This window comes from Coregonus clupeaformis, chromosome 11 (assembly GCF_020615455.1).
Source record: "Coregonus clupeaformis isolate EN_2021a chromosome 11, ASM2061545v1, whole genome shotgun sequence".
NCBI classification, from domain to species: Eukaryota; Metazoa; Chordata; class Actinopteri; order Salmoniformes; family Salmonidae; genus Coregonus; species Coregonus clupeaformis.
In genome coordinates this window covers 28,856,984-28,884,021 of record NC_059202.1, presented here as the reverse complement: position 1 = coordinate 28,884,021, position 27,038 = coordinate 28,856,984, and the positions used below count along the sequence as shown (strand labels likewise).

The following is a 27,038-nucleotide window of genomic DNA, read 5'->3' as shown; positions in this document are numbered from 1 at the left end:
CTAATACACATTGGAATGGAGAAAGGTTAGTGGAGGAGTGGCGGATGGAGTTCTGGGCTATCTCTGCCCAGGGGAGGTAAACCGACCACTCCCCCCGCTGATCCTGGCAATACGACCTCAGAAACCTACCCACCTCCTGGTTGACTCTCTCCACCTGCCCGTTACTCTCGGGGTGAAACCCTGAGGTCAGACTGACCGAGACTCCCAGACCTTCCATGAACACCCTCCAAACCCTTGAGGTGAACTGGGAACCCCGATCAGACACTATATCCTCAGGTATCCCATAGTGCCGGAAGACGTGTGTAAATAGGGCCTCAGCCGTCTGTAGGGCCGTAGGGAGACCGGGCAGAGGAATGAGGCAGCAGGACTTAGAAAACCGATCCACAACGACCAGGATCATGGTGTTCCCTTGTGAGTGGGGAAGATCCGTCACGAAGTCCACCGATAGGTGGGACCATGGTCGTTGTGGAATGGGTAGAGGTTGCAATTTCCCTCTGGGCAGGTGTCTAGGAGCCTTACACTGGGCGCACACCAAGCAGGAGGAAACAAACCCTCATGTCCTTAGCTAAGGTGGGCCACCAGTACTTCCCACTAAGACAGTGCACTGTCTGACCTATGCCAGGATGCCCAGAGGAGGGTGACGTGTGAGCCCAATAGATCAAACGATCGCGGACATCCAGCGGTACGTACACACGACCCTCTGGACACTGGGGAGGAGTGGGTTCGTTACGCAACGCCCGCGCGATCTCCGCGTCAACCTCCCACACCACCGGTGCCACCAGACACGACGCCGGAAGTATGGGAGTGGGCTCCACGGAACTCCCCTCCGTGTCATACAGTCGGGACAGAGCCTCTGCCTCAGCATTCTGGGAACCTGACCTGTAAGAAAGGGTGAAAACGAAACGGGTGAGAAACATGGACCACCTTGCCTGGCGAGGGTTTAATCTCCTCGCTGCCCGGATGTACTCCAGATTGCGGTGGTCAGTCAAAATGAGAAAAGGGTGTTTAGCCCCCTCATGCCAATGTCTCCACGCTTTCAGAGCTTCGACCACAGCCAACAGTTCCCGGTCCCCCACATCATAGTTGCGCTCCGCCGGGCTGAGCTTCTTCGAAAAGAAGGCACAGGGGCGGAGTTTAGGTGGCGTACCCGAGCGCTGAGACAGTAAAGCGCCTATCCCAGCCTCGGACGCGTCCACCTCAACCGTGAAGGCTAAGGAGGGGTCCGGATGAGCCAGCACTGGAGCCGAGGTAAACAGGTCCTTCAGACGACTAAAAGCCCTGTCCGCCTCAGCTGACCACCGCAGACGCACCAGCCCCCCCTTCAGCAACGAGGTAATGGGAGCTGCTACCTGACCAAAGCCCTGGATAAATCTCCGGTAGTAATTAGCAAAACCCCAAAATCGCTGCACCTCCTTTACCGTGGTTGGAGTCGCCCAATTACGCACGGTCGAAATGCGGTCCCTCTCCATCCTCACCCCTGACGCGGACATGTGGTACCCCAAGAAAAAGATGGACTCCTGGAAGAACAGGCCGAAGCCTGCCCGAGCAAGGAGGAAGGGCAGCCTCGGCAGGATCCGTGACACATGGTAAAGTTAGTTTGCTCTTTCATCTTTCATCTCTGCTTCTCTCACGCAGCAAAGACGTTTAGGGACCGCGGAGAAAATGCAATAACTGTGAAAAATGTCTAAATTACATCAGTTTGACCGGTTTTAAAGAAATTAAAAGCTGTTAAAATATAACATTAGACTACTGTTCTGACCCTCCCTTCTATAACATTAGACTACTGTTCTGACCCTCCCTTCTATAACATTAGACTACTGTTCTGACCCTCCCTTCTATAACATTAGACTACTGTTCTGACCCTCCCTTCTATAACATTAGACTACTGTTCTGACCCTCCCTTCTATAACATTAGACTACTGTTCTGACCCTCCCTTCTATAACATTAGACTACTGTTCTGACCCTCCCTTCTATAACATTAGACTACTGTTCTGACCCTCCCTTCTATAACATTAGACTACTGTTCCGACCCTCCCTTCTATAACATTAGACTACTGTTCTGACCCTCCCTTCTATAACATTAGACTACTGTTCTGACCCTCCCTTCTATAACATTAGACTACTGTTCTGACCCTCCCTTCTATAACATTAGGCTACTGTTCTGACCCTCCCTTCTATAACATTAGACTACTGTTCTGACCCTCCCTTCTATTTATTGTCAACTCTCCATTTCACAGCTTTTTCTCTTATTGAATTAAACTCCGACATTGTCCTTTTTGCCTCAGTGGATCAACGTGAACTTTTTCTGCCCATGTTCCCAAAAGCGTTTGTCAGTTGGTGTGTATTTGACACACTACAGTTAGACCTTAAAGCTGAGGCTACACATTAACACCAGATACAAATAATGAAAGAAAAAACCTAAATGTAGCCTATAAATATGAATTGCACAATAATTATATATTTCTGACATTAGTATGCATTGTTTTCTCCTTATTCAATCCGCCCAGCACCCACCCACCCGCCCTTCATCCACACAATTTCTCATGACCCTAAACCCACCAGTCCCGCGGATATAACCACGGGGACTGCGGGTTATGACTCAACCCCGCGCGTCGCTATTTGAAATGTCACAATACGTTTCTTTAAATATTTTAACAGTAATTTACCTCCATGTATCTGCCTCCATGTCTCCATCAGTCTGCGGCGTAGCCTGGAGGACAAGGAGCAGAAGGTGGTAGTCCTGGAGGTGTGTAAGACCTCCCAGCAGCAGGAAGTGTCCAAGCTGAGGAGCACCATGAGAGAGCTGGAGAAGTCCCGACTGCAGGCACGCAGAGAGCTGCAGGAGCTACGCAGACAGGTGGGGCTTCATCTTGTTGTTGTTGTTGTTGTTGTTGTTGTTGTTGTTGTTGTTGTTGTTGTTGTTGTTGTTGTTGTTGTTGTTGTTGTTGTTGTTGTTGTTGTTGTTGTTGTAGTAATCAGTCTCTATCTCTACCTTCTTTAGGTGAAGATCCTAGAGAGGGAGGCTGCCCAACAGATGGAGGAGCTGGGAGAGCTGCAGGCCAGGGTGTGTCAGGAGGAGGTGAAGGAGGAGGAGGCGAGGAGGGAGGCCTTCAGTCTTAAACAGAGAGTCCTGGAGAGCGAGGCGGGCAGGGAGGCGGCCATCAAGGAGGTGAGTTACCATAGGAGGCCCACAGGACAGTGGGGAGGGGGACAGGGAGGGGGACAGGGAGGGGGACAGGGAGGGGGACAGGGAGGCTGCCATCCTTGATGAAAACCTGCTCCAGAGCGCTCAGGACCTCAACCTGGGGCGAAGGTTCACCTGCCAACAGGACAACGACCCTAAGCACACAGCCAAGACAACGCAGGAGCGGCTTCGGGACAAGTCTCTGAATGTCCTTGAGTGGCCCAGCCAGAGCCTAGACTTTGAACCCGATCGAACATCTCTGGAGAGACCTAAAAGTAGCTGTGCAGCGACGCTCCCCATCCAACCTGACAGAGCTTGAGAGGATCTGCAGAGAAGAATGGGAGAAACTCCCCAAATACAGGTGTGCCAAGCTTGTAGCGTCATACCCAAGAAGACTCAAGGCTGTAATCGCTGCCAAAGGTGCTTCAACAAAGTACTGAGTAAAAGGTCTGAATACTTATGTAAATGTGATATTTCAGTTTTTTTATCTGTAATACATTTGATAAAATTTCTAAAAACCTGTTTATGATTTGTCATTATGGGGTATTGTGGGTAGTTTGATGAGGGGGGGGAAAAAACGATTGAATACATTTTAGAATAAGGCTGTAACGTAACAAAATGTGGACAGGGTCTGAATACTTTCTGAATGCACTGTATGCAACATACAGGAAGTAATCCGCTATACAGCCTGGATAATAACATGCTACAGCAAACATCACCTCCAGTCACACCTATCCGCAGAAAACATCACCTCCAGTCACACCTATCTGCAGAAAACATCACCTCCAGTCACACCTATCCGCAGAAAACATCACCTCCAGTCACACCTATCTGCAGAAAACATCACCTCCAGTCACACCTATCTGCAGAAAACATCACCTCCAGTCACACCTATCCGCAGAAAACATCACCTCCAGTCACACCTATCTGCAGAAAACATCACCTCCAGTCACACCTATCCGCAGAAAACATCACCTCCAGTCACACCTATCTGCAGAAAACATCACCTCCAGTCACACCTATCCGCAGAAAACATCACCTCCAGTCACACCTATCTGCAGAAAACATCACCTCCAGTCACACCTATCTGCAGAAAACATCACCTCCAGTCACACCTATCTGCAGAAAACATCACCTCCAGTCACACCTATCTGCAGAAAACATCACCTCCAGTCACACCTATCCGCAGAAAACATCACCTCCAGTCACACCTATCCGCAGAAAACATCACCTCCAGTCACACCTATCTGCAGAAAACATCACCTCCAGTCACACCTATCTGCAGAAAACATCACCTCCAGTCACACCTATCTGCAGAAAACATCACCTCCAGTCACACCTATCTGCAGAAAACATCACCTCCAGTCACACCTATCCGCAGAAAACATCACCTCCAGTCACACCTATCTGCAGAAAACATCACCTCCAGTCACACCTATCTGCAGAAAACATCACCTCCAGTCACACCTATCTGCAGAAAACATCACCTCCAGTCACACCTATCTGCAGAAAACATCACCTCCAGTCACACCTATCCGCAGAAAACATCACCTCCAGTCACACCTATCCGCAGAAAACATCACCTCCAGTCACACCTATCTGCAGAAAACATCACCTCCAGTCACACCTATCCGCAGAAAACATCACCTCCAGTCACACCTATCTGCAGAAAACATCACCTCCAGTCACACCTATCCGCAGAAAACATCACCTCCAGTCACACCTATCCGCAGAAAACATCACCTCCAGTCACACCTATCTGCAGAAAACATCACCTCCAGTCACACCTATCTGCAGAAAACATCACCTCCAGTCACACCTATCTGCAGAAAGCCTGCAGTGCTAACAGCACAGTGCTCACAGTATGAGGAGGATGGGCCGAGGATGTTCTACTGAATAACCCCTTGACATTTTGGTTGTGTTACAAAGTGGGATTAAAATGGATTTCATTTTTTACATTTTTTTTTTCAATCAATGATCTACACAAACTACTCTGTAATGTCAAAGTGGAAGAAAAATTCTAACATTTCAAAAAATATGTACAGTACCAGTCAAAAGTTTTGGACGCACCTACTCATTCCAGGGTTTAACTTTATTTTTTACTATTTTCTACGTTTGTAGAATAATAGTGAAGATGTCAAAACTATGAAATAACACATATGGAATCATGTAGTAACCAAAAAAGTGTTAAATAAATAAAAATACATTTTATATTTGAGATTCTTCAAGTAGCCACCCTTTGCCTTGATGACAGCTTTGCACACTCTGTCGATGTGCCCTTGAGCAAGGCACTTGACCCTAATTGCTCCTGTAAGTCGCTCTGGATAAGAGCGTCTGCTAAATGACAAAACAAATACAAAATAAAATAAAAATATGTTAGAATCAACTTTGGCAGCGATTACAGCTGTGAGTCTTCCTGGGTAAGTCTCTAAGAGCTTTCCACACCTGGATTGTGCAACATTTGGCCATGATTCTTTTCAAAATTCTTCAAGCATTGTGAAATTGGTTGTCAATAGATTTTCAAGTAGATTTAAGTCAAAACTGTAACTCGGCCACTCATGAACATTCACTGTCTTCTTGGTAAGCAACTCCAGTGTAGATTTGGCCTTGTGTTTTAGGTTATTGTCCTGCTGAAAGATACATTAATCTTCCAGTGTCTGTTGGAAAGCAGACTGAACCAGGTTTTCCTTTAGGATTTTGCCTGTGCTTAGTTCCACTCCGTTTATTTTTTATCCTGAAAAACTCCCCAGTCCTTAATGATTACAAACATACCCATAACATGATGCAGCCACCTCTATGCTAGAAAATATAGAGAGTGGTACTCAGTAATGTGTTGTATTGGATTTGCCCCAGATATAATACGTTTTATTCAGGACAAAAGGTGAATTGCATTGCCACATTGTTTGCAGTATTACTTTTGTGCCTTTTGGAATATTTGTATTCTGTTCAGGCTTCCTTCTTTTCACTCTGTCATTTAGGTTAGTATTGTGTAGTAACTACAATGTTGTTGATCCATCCTCAGTTATCTCCCATCATAGCTATTAAACTCTGTAACTGTTTTAAAGTCACCATTGGCCTCATGGTGGAATCCCTGAGCGGTTTCCTTCCTCTCTGGCAACTGAGTTAGGAAGGACACCTGTATCTTTGTAGTGACTGGGTGTATTGATACACCATCCAAAGTGTAATTAATAACTTCACCATGCTCAAAGGGATATTCAATGTCTGCTTTTTAAAAATTTATTTTTACCCATCTAGCAAAAGGAGCTCTTTGCGAGGCATTGGATAACCTCTTTGGTTTTATTGTCAAATATGTGTTTAAAATTCACTGCTCGAATAAGGGATCTTACAGATAATTGAATGTGTGGTTACAGAGATGAGGTAGTCATTCAAAAATCATGTTAAACACTATTATTGCACACAGAGTGAGTCCATGCAACTTATTATGTGACTTGTTAAGCACATTTTTACTCCTGAACTTATTTAGGCTTGCCATAATGAAGGGGTTGTGTACTTATTTACTTATTTCAGTTTTTTACAGCTTTTCATTTTTAATTAATTTGTAAAAATTTTGAAAAATACAATTCCACTTTGTCATTTTGGGGTATTGTGTGTAGGCCAGTGACAAAAAGTCTCAGTTTAATCAATTTTAAATTCAGGCTGTAAAACAACAAAATGTGGAAAAAGTCAAGGGGTGTGAATACCTTCTGAAGGCTCTGTCCAACATATTACATCTCTGTTTGGCCCTGGGGATTAGTGTACTGACACTTCATCTTGGATTGGTACATATCTGTAAATAACAAACTGCCCAATTGTTACATTTTTACAGATGCTCTTATCCAGAGCAACATACAGGAGCAGTTAGGGTTAAGTGCCTTGCTCAAGGGCACATCGACAAATGTTTTTCACCTAGTCAGCTCAGGGATTCAAACCAGTAATACTGACCCAACACTCTTAACCGCTAGGCTACCTGCCATCTGTTATCGGGGCAAATTAGGGTATTAAAAGGGTGCAAGTCTTCAACTTGTGTTGGACATCATGGCGTTAGATAATGGGGATCCTGATAAAATTTTAAAACTCTAATTTAAAATTCAAATAAAATGTAAAATTCAAAAAGCCTTTCCTCTTTTAATTAAATCACAATTCAAATCACAAGGTATTTAAAGATTTAGACAATGTCTCAAAATACTGTACAAAGAGAATAAAAAATAAATAAAAACAAGATCCTTCCCATAATGCCCCTCTCCTCTCTCCATTTCCTGTTTCTCTCCTTCAGGCCTGCGGGCTGCAGCGTCGTGTTGTGGAGCTGGAGGATGCGGCGCGTCAGATGAGGGAGGTGCTAGCGGAGAGAGAGGCGGGACTTCAACAGAGTCTCCTCCTCCACGGCGAAGAGACCTCAAAATTAGTGGTAGCTCTAGAGGAGCAGGCTACTCAGGTAAAGACACGTATTACTAAGATGGTGAGTTAGCATTTCCCATAGGAATACATGTCACATGCTATCACGCTAACTATAGCTCGGCGCAGTTGTATACTAGATAGCTACGATACACATGATGAAGAGCAACAGCCTTAGTCAAGTATCTGCAGATGTGCACTGGGGTTTCCCCCACTCTAAAAATGGTATATTCCTCACGACGATATGTCATTGGGTTTATTGAAAGCATGTGTCTGTTATGTCTCCCGAGTGGCGCAGTGGTCTAAGGCACTGCATTGCAGCGCTAGCTGTGCCACTAGAGATCCTGGTTTGAATCCAGGCTCTGTCGTAGCCGGCTGCGACCGGGAGACCCATGGGGCGGTGCACAATTGACCCAGGGTAGGGGAGGGAATGGCCAGCAGGGATGTAGCTCAGTTGGTAGAGCATGGCGTTTGCAACGCCAGGGTTGTGGGTTTGATTCCCACAGGGGGCCAGTATAAAAAAATTAATAATGTATGCACTCACTAACTGTAAGTCGCTCTGGATAAGAGCGTCTGCTAAAATGTAAATGTTTAGTTCAATGAAATATGACCCTATCTACACGTTTGGCAATGTTTGATCTATAAATAATAATATGCCATTTAGCAGACGCTTTTATCCAAAGCGACTTACAGTCAGTCATGCATGCATACATTTTTTGTGTATGGGTGGTCCCGGGGATCGAACCCACTACCTTGGCGTTACAAGCGCCGTGCTCTACCAGCTGAGCTACAGAGGACCACGATAGAACTATACTAGTTCTATGGTCTCGCCCATCAACCCACAGCAGCTGATCTCGAAGTACACAATGCAACACTGTTTATTTTTTTGTGTGACCGCTAATGCTAATGACAGAACCCTCTTGGTTCCCCAACCCTTCCCCAGGTCGGGGAGCTCACCCTGCATGTTAGCTTGGCAGAGGGCCGCGCTCAGGGGCTGGAGGAGCAGCTAGGAGACGGGGATGCCCAACGCAGGGAGCTGGAGCACAGGCTGGTCGGGCTGACCTCTGCCCTGAGACGAACCCTCGGGGTAGGCCGCACCGGACAGTCACAGACCCCTGGGTCCAGAGGACGCAGCCCCTCCCCCTGGAGAAGTCGCTCACCTGTGAAAGGTGTGATGGCCACTCACTAATGCCGTAGAACAGACCAACACTCTTTGAAACAACTGACAATGACAATGATTCTGGTCTTAAGCTAATGTAACATAAAATAATAATGTTAAAAAAAGAAATAGGTGTCTCAGTGAGTTGGTCTTGTTTCTCAATCTGTAATAGGTGAAACCAGCGGATCTACAGGAGGTCCTGCGTCATCCCCGTCCCGTAGCGATGAGGGGGAGCTGGATGTGGAGGTGGTGCAGAACGCCCTCAGGGACTTCCACCAGGAACTTAGAGACACGAAGAGAGACAGGGTACTGTACATGTGCAGCTCCAGCATCACTCAGTACTTTTAAGGCTAACAGAAGATGCATGTCCTTTCACTGTCTACAATGTCGAGAGACTTGCAGTCCTCAGTACTGATAGAGCGTTATCCAGTCCCTCCAGGATTCCGCAATCACAATCAATTTTTTTTTTGCAAAATCAACAATCCCTGCATATTATGCGAGGATTTCAAATTTGACCAATCATCATTTCCGCATAAAACAGTCAAATCATCGCGATATTATCGCGGAAATAATTTTCTGTAAACGCTTTCATAGAAACCATAGGCTGCTTTTTGAATCTACTTCGTGATCATGTTGTTTTTTGAGTGACTGAGGGTTCGGTTCCTGTCACCCTGCAGGATGAAGCTAAGGCCCAGGTGACCAGTCTGACCCGGCAGGTGGCTGAGCTACAGAACAGCCAGGACAAGTCAGGCACCAGGCTGCAGCAGCTGACTAAAGCCCTGAAGGAACTGGAGGAGGGTGAGAGAGAGCAGGGCCTGTTACGGTCCACATTTTTGAGGACTGAAAGTACCGTGTTCAAGTTCAAGCTGAAGTTTATTTACATCCACATAGCGTTCAATACAAAACTGAAATCCATGAGCATAGGGTTAAGTGCCTTGCTCAAGGGCACATCAACAGATTTTTCACCTAGTCGGCTCGGGGATTAGAACCAGCGACTTTTCGGTTACTGGCACAACGCTCTTACCCACTAAGATACGCCTATGCCATTGGTATGCTCACGTCCCCGAGCCGACTAGGTGAAAAATCTGTCGATGTGCCCTTGAGCAAGGCACTTAACCCTAATTGCGCCTGTAAGTCGCTCTGGATCAGAGCATCTGCTAAATTGACTAAAATGTAAATAGATGTTCATAAATGGTTAAAGGAGACTATATTTGTATTGTGTGGTGGGTCGTCTCTGTGTGTTGTCCAGGGAAGAGAGAGGTGTCGGAGCAGCTGTACGGGGCTCAGACCTCCCTCTCCCTGCAGGAGGAAGTGACACGGCGAGGGGACAGGGACAGGAAGAGCTTGGCAGAGGAAGTAGCTAAACTCAAGACCAGTCTGCAGACCGCTGATGCTGATAGTAGGGCACTGCAGGTACCGTTGGCTGAGAGTGATCAAACCTAACGCTGTTTAATATTCTGTGTTCCCCTTTGAATATGTATTGACTGACCATGGATGGGGGGGTCTGGAGGCACAACGTGACAAATGTTACATTTCATTGATTGGTTGATTGATTGATTGAATGACTTACTGACTGACTGGCTGGCTGGCTGACTGATGCCCAGGAGAAGCTGGATCGTTCTCGGGATGGGGAGGCTCGCTGTGAGGGAGAGCGTCGGAGGCTGAAGGAGGCCCTGGAGACAGCGGAAAGCCGGGCGTCTCGTCTGGAGCTCACCCAGAAGACCCTAGAGGGAGAGCTGCAGCGGGCCCAGCGGAGAGCAGCCGAGCTGGAAGGAGAGGTGACAGCCCTGGGCGAGAGGTAATTGTTTTCCTGTATTTATAATCTGGTCTTTATATTATATTTATGAGATAGTTATCACTATCAGTGAATCCTGTCAGCCACAACGGAAATAAGTTGTTAATAAATCAAATGTTTTGTCATTTAGCAGATGCTCTTATCCAGAGCGACTTACAGGAGCAATTAGGGTTAAGTGCCTTGCTCAAGGAAACATCGACAGATTTTCACCTAGTCGGCTCGGGGATTAGAACCAGCGACCTTTCAGTTATTGGCACAACGCTCTTAACCACTAAGCTACCTGCCACTAAGTCCCCTATTCAGGGGACTTTGAGCAGTTCTGGACCAGTTACGACCAGTATTTCTGTGTACAGCACGCTCTGTGAATGGCGCAACATCAATTGCTTTTCACTCCATAAAAAGCGCTGGTTGTCCCGATAAATATGCACTATTGCAAGTGCAGCTGTGAGATTCACAGACACAGAAAATCGTTAATTTGCACAGGAAGCGTCATGTCGCATTTTCTGGCCTATCCAGACAAAAGGAAGAATTCCTGTGCCCTGTGAACCTCGTAGCTAAAACGAGAGAGTCTAGCAGAGAGTCTAGCAGATGCAACAATAGTAGTTTCATCTCACTATGATGTTCTCAGATGGAGTTAGAGCTCTCAACGTGAAATGTTTTAATTTAAACAAGACCACTTCGTCTTGGTCACAGACGGACTAGTCTGCACACATTTGAATGGTGTTTGGCAGAAAAGTGTCAACACTAGGAGGTCCCGTCCGGTTGACAGAGAGGTAGATAGCCCGGGAGATGGGCCTGGCTCGAGGCTAGCTCAAGGCTAACTGGTGCTTGCTAAGGGGCAATGGAAATTAGCCAACGACAACAGCCATTTGGTTGCCGCTAGCTGGTTGCGATGATCCGGCGCTAGGGTCCAGTGATTCCGGCAGAAAATCCGATATGCTCTGGGTCGATAGGTATAATGGTGTCTCTGCGTCGCTCAGAGGACATTTGGCAGAAAAGTCTCTGTCATCAGTTATACACTGCTCAAAAAAATTAAGGGAACACTTAAACAACACAATGTAACTCCAAGTCAATCACACTTCTGTGAAATCAAACTGTCCACTTAGGAAGCAACACTGATTGACAATACATTTCACATGCTGTTGTGCAAATGGAATAGACAACAGGTGCAAATTATAGGCAATTAGCAAGACACCCCCAATAAAGGAGTGGTTCTGCAGGTGGTGACCACACACCACTTCTCAGTTCCTATGCTTCCTGGCTGATGTTTTGGTCACTTTTGAATGCTGGCGGTGCTTTCACTCTAGTGGTAGCATGAGACGGAGTCTACAACCCACACAAGTGGCTCAGGTAGTGCAGCTCATCCAGGATGGCACATCAATGCGAGCTGTGGCAAGAAGGTTTGCTGTGTCTGTCAGCGTAGTGTCCAGAGCATGGAGGCGCTACCAGGAGACAGGCCAGTACATCAGGAGACGTGGAGGAGGCCGTAGGAGGGCAACAACCCAGCAGCAGGACCGCTACCTCCGCCTTTGTGCAAGGAGGAGCAGGAGGAGCACTGCTAGAGCCCTGCAAAATGACCTCCAGCAGGCCACAAATGTGCATGTGTCTGCTCAAACGGTCAGAAACAGACTCCATGAGGGTGGTATGAGGGCCCGACGTCCACAGGTGGGGGTTGTGCTTACAGCCCAACACCGTGCAGGACGTTTGGCATTTGCCAGAGAACACCAAGATTGGCAAATTCGCCACTGGCGCCCTGTGCTCTTCACAGATGAAAGCAGGTTCACACTGAGCACATGTGACAGACGTGACAGAGTCTGGAGACGCCGTGGAGAACGTTCTGCTGCCTGCAACATCCTCCAGCATGACCGGTTTGGCGGTGGGTCAGTCATGGTGTGGGGTAGCATTTCTTTGGGGGGCCGCACAGCCCTCCATGTGCTCGCCAGAGGTAGCCTGACTGCCATTATGTACCGAGATGAGATCCTCAGACCCCTTTGTGAGACCATATGCTGGTGCGGTTGGCCCTGGGTTCCTCCTAATGCAAGACAATGCTAGACCTCATGTGGCTGGAGTGTGTCAGCAGTTCCTGCAAGAGGAAGGCATTGATGCTATGGACTTGCCCGCCCGTTCCCCAGACCTGAATCCAATTGAGCACATCTGGGACATCATGTCTCGCTCCATCCACCAACGCCACGTTGCACCACAGACTGTCCAGGAGTTGGCGGATGCTTTAGTCCAGGTCTGGGAGGAGATCCCTCAGGAGACCATCCGCCACCTCATCAGGAGCATGCCCAGGCGTTGTAGGGAGGTCATAGATCTAGGATGTGTTGTTTCAGTGTTCCCTTTATTTTTTTGAGCAGTGTATGAAAGGGTGCCAATATTCTGCTGTCATTAAGTATGGTCATATTTATTTTACACTTATAAGAAAGGTGAATATTATAATAAGTCATTTATAATTTGATTGTTACTGTATTTAAAAAGCATTTTAGTAATTTCAAGACCTTTTTCCCCACTTATGTTGAATTGGAACTACATCATATGTGATATTTCATATTTGTACAATGTACTTGAGGTTATGTCCTCAAAGGTGTGACACCTCAGCAATTTATAACTATTTCTAATTGTTTATATGGCCCTCTCATTAAAAATATTTTACTTTTGGGTATGTCTATTTACTGGGGAAATCTACATTTTGTTATCCTCTTGTCATTTTAAATGCATTGTATCCACGTGTGTCGTTGGATTGTGTTTTTTATTTATTTATTGTGAAATAAATCAAATCAAATCAAAAGGCTAGCAGAGCTGAGGAGAGAGCTGGGGGAGACTGAGGACCGGGCGGCTGGGCTGAGGGTGAGCGAGGAGAGGCTGGCTAAGGCCCTGGCCTCGGCTGAGCTACAGGTATGTTCTGCTTCCTGTTAACTACTCATGTCCCCTTTAAGAACGGAGCACTGTGACCTTTTACTGCAGTGGGCTAAATCAGGGGTCACACGGCGTGTTTCTTGATAGTCTTAAACAAATCTACTTTGAAACAGAAGTGTATACCTCACACACATGGTTATGGGCTTAAAGAAAATAAGACCCCTGGACCATGTCAGATATAGAGTTGAAATGTATTACATTATGAGTTTGCATCCCAATATTACACTTTATATACATCACAGAAGACTGAAATATAACAAAACAATTTGACATAGAAACACCAGATTTTAATTACAGTATGTATGAAAAATATTTATAACGTTCCACCCATGAGGCCACTAGAGGGCGATTTGGTCATTTGACTGAAGGAAAGGGCTACGATGCCAAAAGCACAACTATGGAAATAAGTAATTGACTTTATTGTATTATCCTTGATAGTTAATAAATTCACCCTCCCTCCCTCCCTCCCTCCCTCCCTCTCTCTCCCTCCCTCCCTCCCTCCCTCCCTCCCTCCCTCCCTCCATCCACCCATCCACCCATCTATCCACCCACCCACCCACCCATCCCTCCATCTACCCACCCACCCACCCACCCACCAATCCCTCGTTCCCCCCCTCCCATCATCCATCCACCCATCCACCCACCCACCCACCCACCCACCCACCCACCCATCCATCCATCCATCCATCCATCCATCCATCCATCCATCCATCCATCCATCCATCCATCCATCCACCCACCCACCCACCCACCCATCCATCCATCCATCCATCCATCCATCCATCCACCCACCCACCCATCCACCCACCCACCCATCCATCCATCCATCCATCCATCCATCCATCCATCCATCCATCCACCCACCCATCCATCCATCCATCCATCCATCCATCCATCCACCCACCCACCCATCCCTCCACCCAGGAGGGCCAGCTGAGAGAGCAGCTCCAGGGGTTGTCGGTCTCTCTCAGGGACAGTAGTGCCACTGCAGGAGCCATGCAGGAGCAGACCACCCAGCTCCAGAGGGCTCTCACCGTCTCAGACCACGACCGCAGGATCTTGCAGGTAGGAATAGTCCCAAATGCCCACCCTACTATTACCTATATCACGAGTCCCAAATGCCCACCCTACTATTACCTATATCACGAGTCCCAAATGCCCACCCTACTATTACCTATATCACGAGTCCCAAATGCCCACCCTACTATTACCTATATCAGGGGTATTCAAACTCTTAGTTCCGGAGCCTGCTGGTTTTCTGTTCGACCTGATAATTAATTGCAGGTCTAAATCAGTCCCTGATTACAGGGGAAAAATGAAGAAAAAAAAACGCAATGGAACTGGCTTTGAGGTCCAGAGTTGAGTTTCATGGCCCTATATAGTGCAGTGTCTTTGACCAGGGCCCTGCACCCTATCCCCTATATAGTAGTGCACTAAATATACAGTGCCGTTTTGGGACACAATGTTTGTCACCGAACCCCACCCACCTGCATGTGGTCCTCTGTAGCTCAGCTGGTAGAGCACGGCGCTTGTAACGCCAGGGTAGTGGGTTCGATCCCCGGGACCACCCATACACAAAAAATTTATGCACGCGTGACTGTAAGTCACTTTGGATAAAAGCGTCTGCTAAATGGCATATTATTATATTATTTATTATATTATGTATTGTCTGTGCAAGGTGGAGATGTCCTCTTTTAAATTGGTGATTTGAACTCCAAGAGAATATTCATGTAAAGGGCAAAAGCCTCACATAATTTAAACTTTGTGTATACATTTAGTTACATACATGTTTTCCAACCCCACCTAACCCAGGCTGTATATTTGAAACTTCAGAAAATAAAATGAAATACCTTAAAACCATTACTGCTGTTTGATTTACAGTCCAGCTATGTAACCTTTTCAGTTTAAAGTTTTTTTTAATTTATTTACTTTTGCTGCAGCTGTTGCTCTAAAGGACCTGAAGGAACAGGGTTACGTCCCAATTGGCACCCTATTTCATATACAGTCCCACAGGCCTCTGGTCTAAAGTAGTGCACTATGTAGGGAATAGGGTGCCATTTTGGGACTCGGTGCGAATGGCGCGATGAGCTCATTAATTTTCCCTGAGTTCCTCAGGAGAGCCTTAAAGACCTAGGTTGAAGCTGCTGCTTCAAATATGCTGTGCAAACAAAAACACTGCAACTCTTGGTATAAATCTATTTTATTTTTGCTCAGGTCCTGTCAGCCAATAAAAAGCTACAAACTAAAAAAGTCTCTGCCTCTTGCCCACATCTGTGAACCGATTTTTTTAACAGGGTCGTTAGCAATTGATTTTTAAGAATATTTATCGCGCCGACCTAGCTCAAATTCTAGACGTTGGATTAAAATGAGACTATAGCGTCCATAAAGTGACCTTTGGATGTAAAACATGCAGTATTGTAGGTGCAACAGTTTTTATTAAATGTATAATTTATCGCTCTCACGTGCTCATTGCTGTCCGTTAAGAACTATCTTTTTGTAGCATTTCTGTTTGTTAAGAACTATCTTTTTGTGGCATTTCTGTCTGTTAAGAACGATCTTTTTGTGGCATTTCTGTCTGTTAAGAACTATCTTTTTGTAGCATTTCTGTCTAAGAACTATCTTTTTGTGGCATTTCTGTCCGTTTAGAACGATCTTTTTGTGGCATTTCTGTCTGTTAAGAACGATCTTTTTGTAGCATTTCTGTCTGTTAAGAACTATCTTTTTGTGGCATTTCTGTCCGTTTAGAACTATCTTTTTGTGGCATTTCTGACAACGCTAACCCCAGAGAAACTCAGAGTTCTAACATCATGTTGGTTGCTCGGCAACAACCCATCTGCTTGCACCATGCTCCCAGTCATAAGAAGTGTATGGATCAAACCCAGGCTACTGTATATAGCTAGCTACAGTGCATTCGGAAAGTATTCAGACCCCTTGACTTTTTCCACATTTTGTTACGTTACAGTCTTATTCTAAAATGGATTAAATTTAAAAAATGTATCTCATCAATTTACACACAATACCCCATAATGACAAAGTGAAAACAGGTTTTTACACATTTTTACAAATTTATCAAAATAAAAAAACTGAAATACCTTATTTACATAAGTATTCAGACCCTTTGCTATGAGACTCGAAATTGAGCTCAGGTGCATCCTGTTTCCATTGATCATCCTTGAGATGTGGTCCTCTGTAGCTCAGCTGGTAGAGCACGGCGCTTGTAACGCCAGGGTAGTGGGTTCGATCCCCGGGACCACCCATACACAAAAATGTATGCACGCATGACTGTAAGTCGCTTTGGATAAAAGCGTCTGCTAAATGGCATATTATTATATTATTATGTTTCTACAACTTGATTGGAGTCCACATGTGGTAAATTGAATTGATTGGACATGATTTGGAAAGGCACACACCTGTCTGTATAAGGTCCCACATTTGACAGTTGTGTCAGAACAAAAACCAAGCCATGAGGTCAAAGGAATTGTCCTTAGAGCTCCGAGACAGGATTGTGTCGAGGCACAGATCTGGGGAAGGGTACCAAAAAATTCCTGCAGCATTGAAGGTCCCCAAAAGGCACAGTCCATCATTCTTAAATGAACGAAGTTTGGTCATCAAGACTCTTCTTAGAGCTGGCTGCCCGGCCAAACTGAGCAGTCGGGGGAGAAGGGGCTTGGTCAGGGAGGTGACCAAGAACCCGAAGTCACTCTGACAGAGTTCCAGAGTTCCTCTGTGGAGATGGGAGAGACTTCCAGAAGGACAACCATCTCTGCAGAACATGGTAGAGTAGCCAGATGGAAGCCACTCCTCAGTAAAAGGCACATGACAGCCCGCTTGGAGTTTGCCAAAAGGCACCTAAAGACACTCAGACCATGAGAAACAAGATTATCTGGTCTGATGAAACCAAGATTGAACCCTTTGGCCTGAATGCCAAGCGTCACGTCTGGAGGAAAGCTGGCACCATCCCTACGGTGAAGCATGGTGGTGGCAGCATCATGCTGTGGGGATGTTTTTCAGCGGCAGGGACTGGGATACTAGTTAGGATCGATCATCCATTTCACATGATATGTTATGAATTACAATTCGTATGATATGTTACGATTTCCAAATTTGCAAACTCCAAGGGATGTCATGTGCCTTTTACTGAGGAGTGGCTTCCGTCTGGCCACTCTAAAATAAAGGCCTGATTGGTGGAGTGTTGCAGAGATGGTTGTCCTTCTGGAAGATTCTCCCATCTCCACAGAGGAACTTTAGCACTCTTTCAGAGTGACCATCGGGTTCTTGGTCAACTCCCTGACCAAGGCCCTTCTCCCTCGATTCCTCTGTTTGGCTGGGTAGCCAGCTCTAGGAAGAGTTTTTGGTGGTTCCAAACTTCTTTGATTTAAGAATGATGGAGTCCATGCTACAGACATTTTTTGGTACGCTTCCCCAGATCTGTGCCATGACACAATCCTGTCTCGGAGCTCTACGAGGGCCCGACGTCCACAGGTGGGGGTTGTGCTTACAGCCCAACACCGTGCAGGACGTTTGGCATTTGCCAGAGAACACCAAGATTGGCAAATTCGCCACTGGCGCCCTGTGCTCTTCACAGATAAAAGCAGGTTTACACTGAGCACGTGACAGACGTGACAGAGTCTGGAGACGCCGTGGAGAACGTTCTGCTGCCTGCAACATCCTCCAGCATGACCGGTTTGGCGGTGGGTCAGTCATGGTGTGGGGTGGCATTTCTTTGGGGGGCCGCACAGCCCTCCATGTGCTCGCCAGAGGTAGCCTGACTGCCATTAGGTACCGAGATGAGATCCTCAGACCCCTTTGTGAGACCATATGCTGGTGCGGTTGGCCCTGGGTTCCTCCTAATGCAAGACAATGCTAGACCTCATGTGGCTGGAGTGTGTCAGCAGTTCCTGCAAGAGGAAGGCATTGATGCTATGGACTGGCCCGCCCGTTCCCCAGACCTGAATCCAATTGAGCACATCTGGGACATCATGTCTCGCTCCATCCACCAACGCCACGTTGCACCACAGACTGTCCAGGAGTTGGCGGATGCTTTAGTCCAGGTCTGGGAGAAGATCCCTCAGGAGACCATCCGCCACCTCATCAGGAGCATGCCCAGGCGTTGTAGGGAGGTCATACAGGCACGTGGAGGCCACACACACTACTGAGCCTCATTTTGACTTGTTTTAAGGACATTACATCAAAGTTGGATCAGCCTGTAGTGTGGTTTTCCACTTTAATTTTGAGGGTGACTCCAAATCCAGACCTCCATGGGTTGATACATTTGATTTCCATTGATAATTTTTGTGTGATTTTGTTGTCAGCACATTCAACTATGTAAAGAAAAAAGTATTTATTAAGATTATTTCATTCATTCAGATCTAGGATGTGTTATTTTAGTGTTCCCTTAATTTTTTTGAGCAGTGTATATATATATATATATATATATATATATATATTCCTGTCCACATGCATTTACCATTCAACTAACCAATACTTCACCACATGCAGGATTAGTCCCAACAATGTTGAGCATGGTGTTGCATAAGTACTGAAACTTTCAACAAATTCCGTGGTTCTCAGGATTTCTGGAATTTGCAGGGAGTAAGCTGCACTGGGAATTCTCACACCTGGAATTCTTCAACTGGGATTTCTGAAGCCCTGTCTGATAGTGTGTGTGTGTGTGTGTGTGTTTCTATAGGAGCGTGTGGATAAGCTGCGTAAAGCCCTGTCTGACTGTAAGAGACAGAACCATTCCCTGACGGACAGGGTCCAGAGCCTCCAGAGGACCCAGGAGGACACTGAACTACGGGCCTCAGAGCTGGAGAAACAGACCTGGACTCTGAGGAAGGTAAGGGGGGCTAGTGGCCAGGAGGACACTGAACTACGGGCCTCAGAGCTGGAGAAACAGACCTGGACTCTGAGGAAGGTAAGGGGGGCTAGTGGCCAGGAGGACACTGAACTACGGGCCTCAGAGCTGGAGAAACAGACCTGGACTCTGAGGAAGGTAAGGGGGGCTAGTGGCCAGAGGACTGAAGGAGGTGAGGGGGGCTAGTGGCCAGAGGACTGAAGGAGGTGAGGGGGGCTAGTGGCCAGAGGACTGAAGGAGGTGAGGGGGGCTAGTATTCAGAGGACTGAAGGAGGTGAGGGGGGCTAGTATTCAGAGGACTGAAGGAGATGAGGGGGGCTAGTGGCCAGAGGTGAGGGGGGCTAGTGGCCAGAGGTGAGGGGGGCTAGTGGCCAGAGGTGAGGGGGGCTAGTGGCCAGAGGTGAGGGGGGCTAGTGGCCAGAGGTGAGGGGGGCTAGTGGCCAGAGGTGAGGGGGGCTAGTGGCCAGAGGTGAGGGGGGCTAGTGGCCAGAGGGACACATGCTAAATAATAACATAGAGGGACACTTGAAAGTGTTAAAAATGTGTTTTCTTGGGTACACTTGAAAGTCTTGAAAAAGTCTTGAAGTTGTAACTGTTCCCCATGCAGACCGTGAAGCAAAAGCAGGAGTCTGCAGAGCTGGTGGCCCTGGAGAGCTCTACGCTACAGCAGAAGGAGAGGGAGGAGCTCCAGGAGAGGCTGTCCGGCCTCCACATGACCCTGAAGAAGATGGAGGGAGAGCGGGCAGAGCTGGAGAACATGCTGGCCCGTCTGGGGAAAGACAAGGCTTCACTCAGGAAGACTCTGGAGAAGGTGAGTCAGAGGTCTTCTTCTGGCTGAACGTTCTGCCACATTAAGGATAATGTCTCCACCATACTGAAGCTATCGGCTTACTATAATTAACACCCTGCGGCTAGGCATGCTTGTCTGAATCACCACCATCAGCTAAGCAGAGGTAAACTGCCATAGTGGCATGTTGCTAGAATGTCACCCATGGTCAAACAAGCCTTGCAGCGTCCGCTACATGCTTGCTTTCTGGGTTATATCTTGGATATTATCCCCCGCACCACACACACCACCACCACCACCACCACCATCACTACCACCACCCACACCACCACCACCACTACCACCACCACCACCACCATCACTACCAACACCATCATTACCACCACCACAAACACCACCATCACTACCACAACCACCACCACCACCACCACCATCACTACCACCACCACAACCACCACCACCACAACCACCACAACCACCACAACCACCACTACCACAACCACAACCAACCACCAAACAGACCACCACAAACTCCACCACCACAACCACCACCACCACCACCACCACCAAAACAACCACCATCACTACCACAACCACAACCAACCACCACACAGACATCCACAACATCCACCACCACAACCACCACCACCACCACCACAACCACCACCACCACCAACACCACCACCATCACTACCACAACCACAACCAACCACCACACAGACCACCACAACTTCCACCACCACAACCAACACCACCACCACCACAACTACCAACACAAGCACCACCACCAACCACCACCACAACTACCACCACCACCACAACTACCACCATCACCACCACAACCACCACCACCACCACAACTACCACCACAACCACCACCACCAACCACCACCACCACCACAACCACAACCACCACCACAACCATCACCACCACCACCACAACCACCACCACCAACCACCACAGCCACAACCACCTCCACCACAACCACCACCACCACCACAACCACCTCCACCACCACAACCACCACCACCACAACCACTACCACAACCACCACAACCACCAACACAACCATCACCACCACCACCACAACCACCTCCACTACCACCACCACCACAACCATCTCCACCACAACCACCACCACAACCACATCTACCACCACAACCACAACCACCACCACCACCACCACCACAACTACCACTACCACCACCACCACAACTACCACCACAACCACCACCACAAACCACCGCCACCACAACCACCACCACCACCACCACAACTACCACCACCACCACCACAACTACCACCACAACCACCACCACCCACCACCACCACAACTATCACCACCACAACCACAACCACCACCACCACCAACACCAACAGAACCACCACCACCACAACTACCACCACCACCACCACCACAACCACCTCCACACCCAACCACCACAACTACCACCACAACCACCACCACAACCATCACCACCACCACCACCACCACAACCACCTCCACCACCAACCACCACCACCAACCACCACCACCAACCACCACCACCACCACCAACCACCACCTCAACCACCACCACCAACAACCACCACCACCACCACCACCACCACCACCACACCCACCACCACCACCACAACACCACCACCACCAACCACCACAACCACCACCACAACCACCACCACCACCACCACCAACCACCACCACCACAACCACTACTACAACCCCCACCACCACCACAACTCCACCACTACTACAACCACCACCACCATCCACCACCAACCACCACCACCACAACCACCACCACAACCACCACCATCTCCACCACCAACCACCACCACCAGAACCACCACAACTACCACCACCACCACAACTACCACCACCACCACCACCACAACCACCACCACCACCACTACCACCACAACCACCACCACCACCACCACAACCACAACAACCACCACCACAACTACCACCACAACCACCACCGCCAACCACAACCACCACCACCACCACCAACAGAACCACCACCACCACAACTACCACCACCACAACTACCACCACAACCACCACCACAATCATCACCACCACCACTACAACCACCTCCACCACCAACCACCACCACAACCACCACCACAACACCACCACCACAACCACCACCACAACCACCACAACCTCCACCACCAACAACCACCACCACAACCACCACCACCATCCACCAACAACCACCACCACCACAGCAACCACCACCACCACCACCACAACCACCACCACAACCACCACCACCACCACCACAGCAACCACCACCACAACCACCTCCACCACAACCACCACCACCACCACAACCACCACCACCACAACCACCACCACCACCACAACTACCACCACCACCACCACCACCACCACCACCACCACCACCACCACCACCACCACAACTACCACCACAACCACCACCACCACCACCACCACAACCACCACCACAACTACCACCACCAACCACCACCACAACCACCACCACCACCACAACTACCACCACCACAACTACCACCACAACCACCACCACCAACCACCACCACACAACCACCACCACCACCAACAACAGAACCACCACCACCACCACAACCACCAACCACCACCACAACCACCAACCACCACCACAACCACCACCACCACAGCAACCACCACCACCACCCCAACCACCACCACCACAACCACCTCCACCACAACCACCACCACAACCACAACCACCACCACCACCACAACTACCACCACCACCACAACTACCACCACCACCACCACCACAACCACCACAACTACCACCACAACCACCACCACCAACCACCACCACAACCACCACCACCACCACCACTACCACCACCACCACCACCACCACGACCACAACCACCACCACCACCACCACAAGAACCACCACCACCACCACCACAACCACCAACTACCACCACCACCACCACCACAACCACCACAACCACCACCACAACCACCACCACCACCACAACCATAGAAGGATAAAACATGTAAATGTCCTGTGAGAAACCAGAGGGCCTGGTCCGTCCAGCTGCTGCTACATTGCTGCTGCACGTGTTTGTGTGTGTCAGGTGGAGTTGGAGATGTTGCGGAGGGAGGAGGAGGCAGCATCAGCAGCCAGAGAGAGAGAACAGCTGGGACAGACAGTACTCAGCCTGGAGCAGGAACTCAACCACCAGCAGCTGGAGATGCAGACACTACAGGTGGGAAGCAGGCAGGAAGGCTGGTAGTAGGATAGAAGCCATGAGAAGGAGATCAGTCAGCAGTCATTACTGAAATCTGCAGTTTAGAATTGAGTAAATATACACTGAGGGTACAAAACATTAGGAACCCCCTTTTGAGTTGCACCCCCTTTTGCCCTCAGAACAGCCTCAATTCGTCGGGGTATGGACTCTACAAGGTGTCGAAAGCGTTCCACAGGGATGCTGGCCCATGTTGACTCCAATGCTTCCCACAGTTGTGTCAAGATGGCTGGATGTTCTTTGGATGGTGGACCATTATTGATACGCACGGGAAACAGTTGACTGTGAAAAACCCAGCAACGTTGCAGTTCTTGACACAAAGCGGTGCACGGCCTGGCACCTACTACCATACCCCGTTCAAAGGCACTTAAATATTTTGTCTTGCCCATTCACCCTCTGAATGGCACACATACACAATCAATTGTCTCAATTGTCTCAAGGCTTAAAAATCCTTCTTCAACCTGTCTCCTCCCCCTTCATCTACACTGACTGAAGTGGATTTAAAATGTGACATCAGTAAGGGATCATAGCTTTCACCTGGATTCACTTGGCCAGTCTTTCATGGAAAGAACAGGTGTTCTTAATGTTTTTTACACTCAGCAGATGCTTTCAACCGACCTACCATACAGTGACACACAACATTTACGAACTGAGCCACACAGGACCACTAGCTCTGTGGACACTCTGTTGAGTAGCGTTATTCCTTTACACCCCTGTGTCCTCCAGACCCAGATGTCCCAGTTGGAGCGCTCCCATGCACAGCACCTCATGGAGCTTGAGTCCCACCATCATCAGGAGATGGTCCTGGAGACAGAGAGACTGAGGGGGACACAGCTACAGGCAGAGAGGGCTCTGGAGACCAGGGAGAAGGCCCATCGCCAGAGGGTCAGAGTCCTGGAGGAACAGGTACTGAATGGGTCTGACTGGGGAGACTCCTGCGGGTGTTGTTATTGGTTGGGTCTCAGCGCTGATATTGGTTGGATCTTTATTCCTTCCATTCTCTTTCCTCTGTCCTCTTTCCTCTGTCCTCTCCCCGCCTTCTCTTCAAAACATCAGTGAGAAGCAATGAGAGGATTTGAGGAGAGAACTGGCTTCCCTCCAACTGAGGATAAGGTGGGGGAAAGGATGAGGAAAAACTTTAGAAATTCACTCATTATCCCTCTCTGTCCCTGTCTCTGTCTCTGTCCCTCTCTGTCCCTGTATCTGTCTCTCTGTCCCTGTCTCCCTGTATCTGCCTCTGTCCCTCTCTGTCCCTCTCTGTCTCTCTCTGTCCCTCTCTGTCTCTGTCCCTCTCTGTCTCTCTCTGTCACTTTCCCTCTCTGTCCCTCTCTGTCTCTCTATGTCTCTGTCCCTCTCTGTCTCTCTCTGTCTCTGTCCCTCTCTGTCTCTCTGTCCCTCTCTGTCCCTCTCTGTCCCTCTTTGTCTCTCTCTGTCCCTCTCTGTCTCTCTCTGTCCCTCTCTGTCTCTGTCCCTCTCTGTCCCTCTCTGTCCCTCTCTGTCCCTCTCTGTCTCTGTCCCTCTCTGTCTCTCTCTGTCTCTGTCCCTCTCTGTCCCTCTCTATCCCTCTCTGTCTCTGTCCCTCTCTGTCTCTGTCCCTCTCTGTCCCTCTCTGTCCCTCTCTGTCCCTCTCTGTCTCTGTCTCCCTGTATCTGTCTCTGTCCCTCTCTGTCTCTCCCTGTATCTGTGTCCCTTTCTCTGTCTCTGTCCCTCTCTGTCTCTCTATGTCTCTGTCCCTCTCTGTCCCTCTCTGTCTCTCTGTCCCTCTCTGTCTCTGTCCCTCTCTGTCCCTCTCTGTCTCTGTCTGTCTCTCTGTCTCTGTCTCCCTGTATCTCTCTGTCCCTATATGTCTCCCTGTATCTGTGTCCCTTTCTCTGTCTCTGTCCCTCTATGTCTCTCTGTCTCTGTCTCCTTGTATCTGTATCTGTCCCTCTCTGTCTCTCATCTGTCTCTCTGTCTCTGTCTCTGTCCCTCTCTGTCCCTCTCTGTCCCTCTCTGTCCCTCTCTGTCCCTCTCTGTCTCTCTCTGTCCCTCTCTGTCTCTGTCCCTCTCTGTCTCTCTCTGTCTCTGTCCCTCTCTGTCCCTCTCTATCCCTCTCTGTCTCTGTCCCTCTCTGTCTCTGTCCCTCTCTGTCCCTCTCTGTCCCTCTCTGTCCCTCTCTGTCTCTGTCTCCCTGTATCTGTCTCTGTCCCTCTCTGTCTCTCCCTGTATCTGTGTCCCTTTCTCTGTCTCTGTCCCTCTCTGTCTCTCTATGTCTCTGTCCCTCTCTGTCCCTCTCTGTCTCTCTGTCCCTCTCTGTCTCTGTCCCTCTCTGTCCCTCTCTGTCTCTGTCTGTCTCTCTGTCTCTGTCTCCCTGTATCTCTCTGTCCCTCTATGTCTCCCTGTTTCTGTGTCCCTTTCTCTGTCTCTGTCCCTCTATGTCTCTCTGTCTCTGTCTCCCTGTATCTGTACCTGTCCCTCTCTGTCTCTCGTCTGTCTCTCTGTCTCTGTCTCTGTCCCTCCCCCCCCCCACCCTTGAAGGTGCTGACACTGAAGGAGCAGTTGGACCAGGAGATGAGGAGGAGGCAGGCGTACGTCAACCAGATACTGAGATAATGGGGTGGAGCTGGGGTGTAAGCTAGCCGGTGGTCCCCTGACCCCTGACCCTGAGAGGGTCAGTATGGCACTCTGGGACAGTAGTATAGTATGTATGTTGCTGGGTAGCAACAGACTAGTTTCTGCAGAACGCACATACGCATGTGCTGCTCTGGAAGCTGGAGGTGCCAGATTATTTAAAGGATTTTCTCTGGCTAGACAGGCCACACGGTGCAGTTAAGTCTGTTACTGTTGTTGTCTCGGTTTGTCAAACAACACAATGTGAAGATAGACTCACACACACCCACACACACACACACACACACACACACACACACACACACACACACACACACACACACCCTAAGTATGTTACTGTTGTCTCAGTTTGTCAAACAACACAATGTGAAGATAGACTCACACACACCCACACACACACACACACACACACACACACACACACACACACACACACACACACACACACACACACACACACACACACACACACACACACACACACACACACACACACACACACCCTAAGTATGTTACTGTTGTCTCGGTTTGTCAAACAACATAGAATCCTTCCTCTGTTCACTGTAGCTCAGTGTTAGTCTATGTGCCTTTACTGCTACATTTGATAGTGTTATGCAGTTTATAATTATAATTGTTAGAACCCTTATGACCATTTTATTAATTATTTCTGGTTTTGAATTATATATTATTTGCAAATTTGTATTGATTTCAATTTTCAATGATTAAACGAATAATAAGGTGATCATTTATATCAGGTGATGAGAATCAAGTGTGATTAAAAAAAGTAATAATCTACGGTTTATAGCACTTTGTTGTCAATTCCTATGTATTAGTATTATGTGTTAGTCTTCCACTGACGTAATCATTGTACTGTAATTCTATTTAACTTATTCTATCAGAACACAATGAGATTATGTTTGAGACAAATAAAAGTGAGATCTGAAAAGACAGACTGAGTGGTTATTGCAAACAATCATGAGTTTATTCAGATTATATTTATTCATTAGATACTACGCTCCTTTGTTTTGGAAACTGTTGAAGTATGTGTAAACAC

The 27,038-nt window shown here is 48.2% G+C and overlaps 1 protein-coding gene across 1 annotated transcript in view; it reads left to right on the top strand.

Moving 5' to 3' along the window:
* Positions 1-26,406, top strand: part of crocc2 (ciliary rootlet coiled-coil, rootletin family member 2) — an 83,750-nt gene extending 57,344 nt beyond the window's left edge. The window contains exons 11-25 of the mRNA XM_041845405.2: positions 2,699-2,858; positions 3,003-3,170; positions 7,459-7,617; positions 8,521-8,746; positions 8,909-9,042; positions 9,414-9,534; positions 9,986-10,149; positions 10,341-10,534; positions 13,321-13,426; positions 14,372-14,512; positions 19,137-19,442; positions 19,912-20,115; positions 23,204-23,335; positions 24,101-24,280; positions 25,892-26,406. Coding sequence (XP_041701339.2) covers positions 2,699-2,858; positions 3,003-3,170; positions 7,459-7,617; positions 8,521-8,746; positions 8,909-9,042; positions 9,414-9,534; positions 9,986-10,149; positions 10,341-10,534; positions 13,321-13,426; positions 14,372-14,512; positions 19,137-19,442; positions 19,912-20,115; positions 23,204-23,335; positions 24,101-24,280; positions 25,892-25,966 — 2,470 coding nt within the window. The 3' untranslated portion in view covers positions 25,967-26,406. The remainder of the gene's footprint in view (positions 1-2,698; positions 2,859-3,002; positions 3,171-7,458; positions 7,618-8,520; positions 8,747-8,908; positions 9,043-9,413; positions 9,535-9,985; positions 10,150-10,340; positions 10,535-13,320; positions 13,427-14,371; positions 14,513-19,136; positions 19,443-19,911; positions 20,116-23,203; positions 23,336-24,100; positions 24,281-25,891) is intronic.
* The last annotated feature ends 632 nt before the right edge of the window (positions 26,407-27,038 follow it).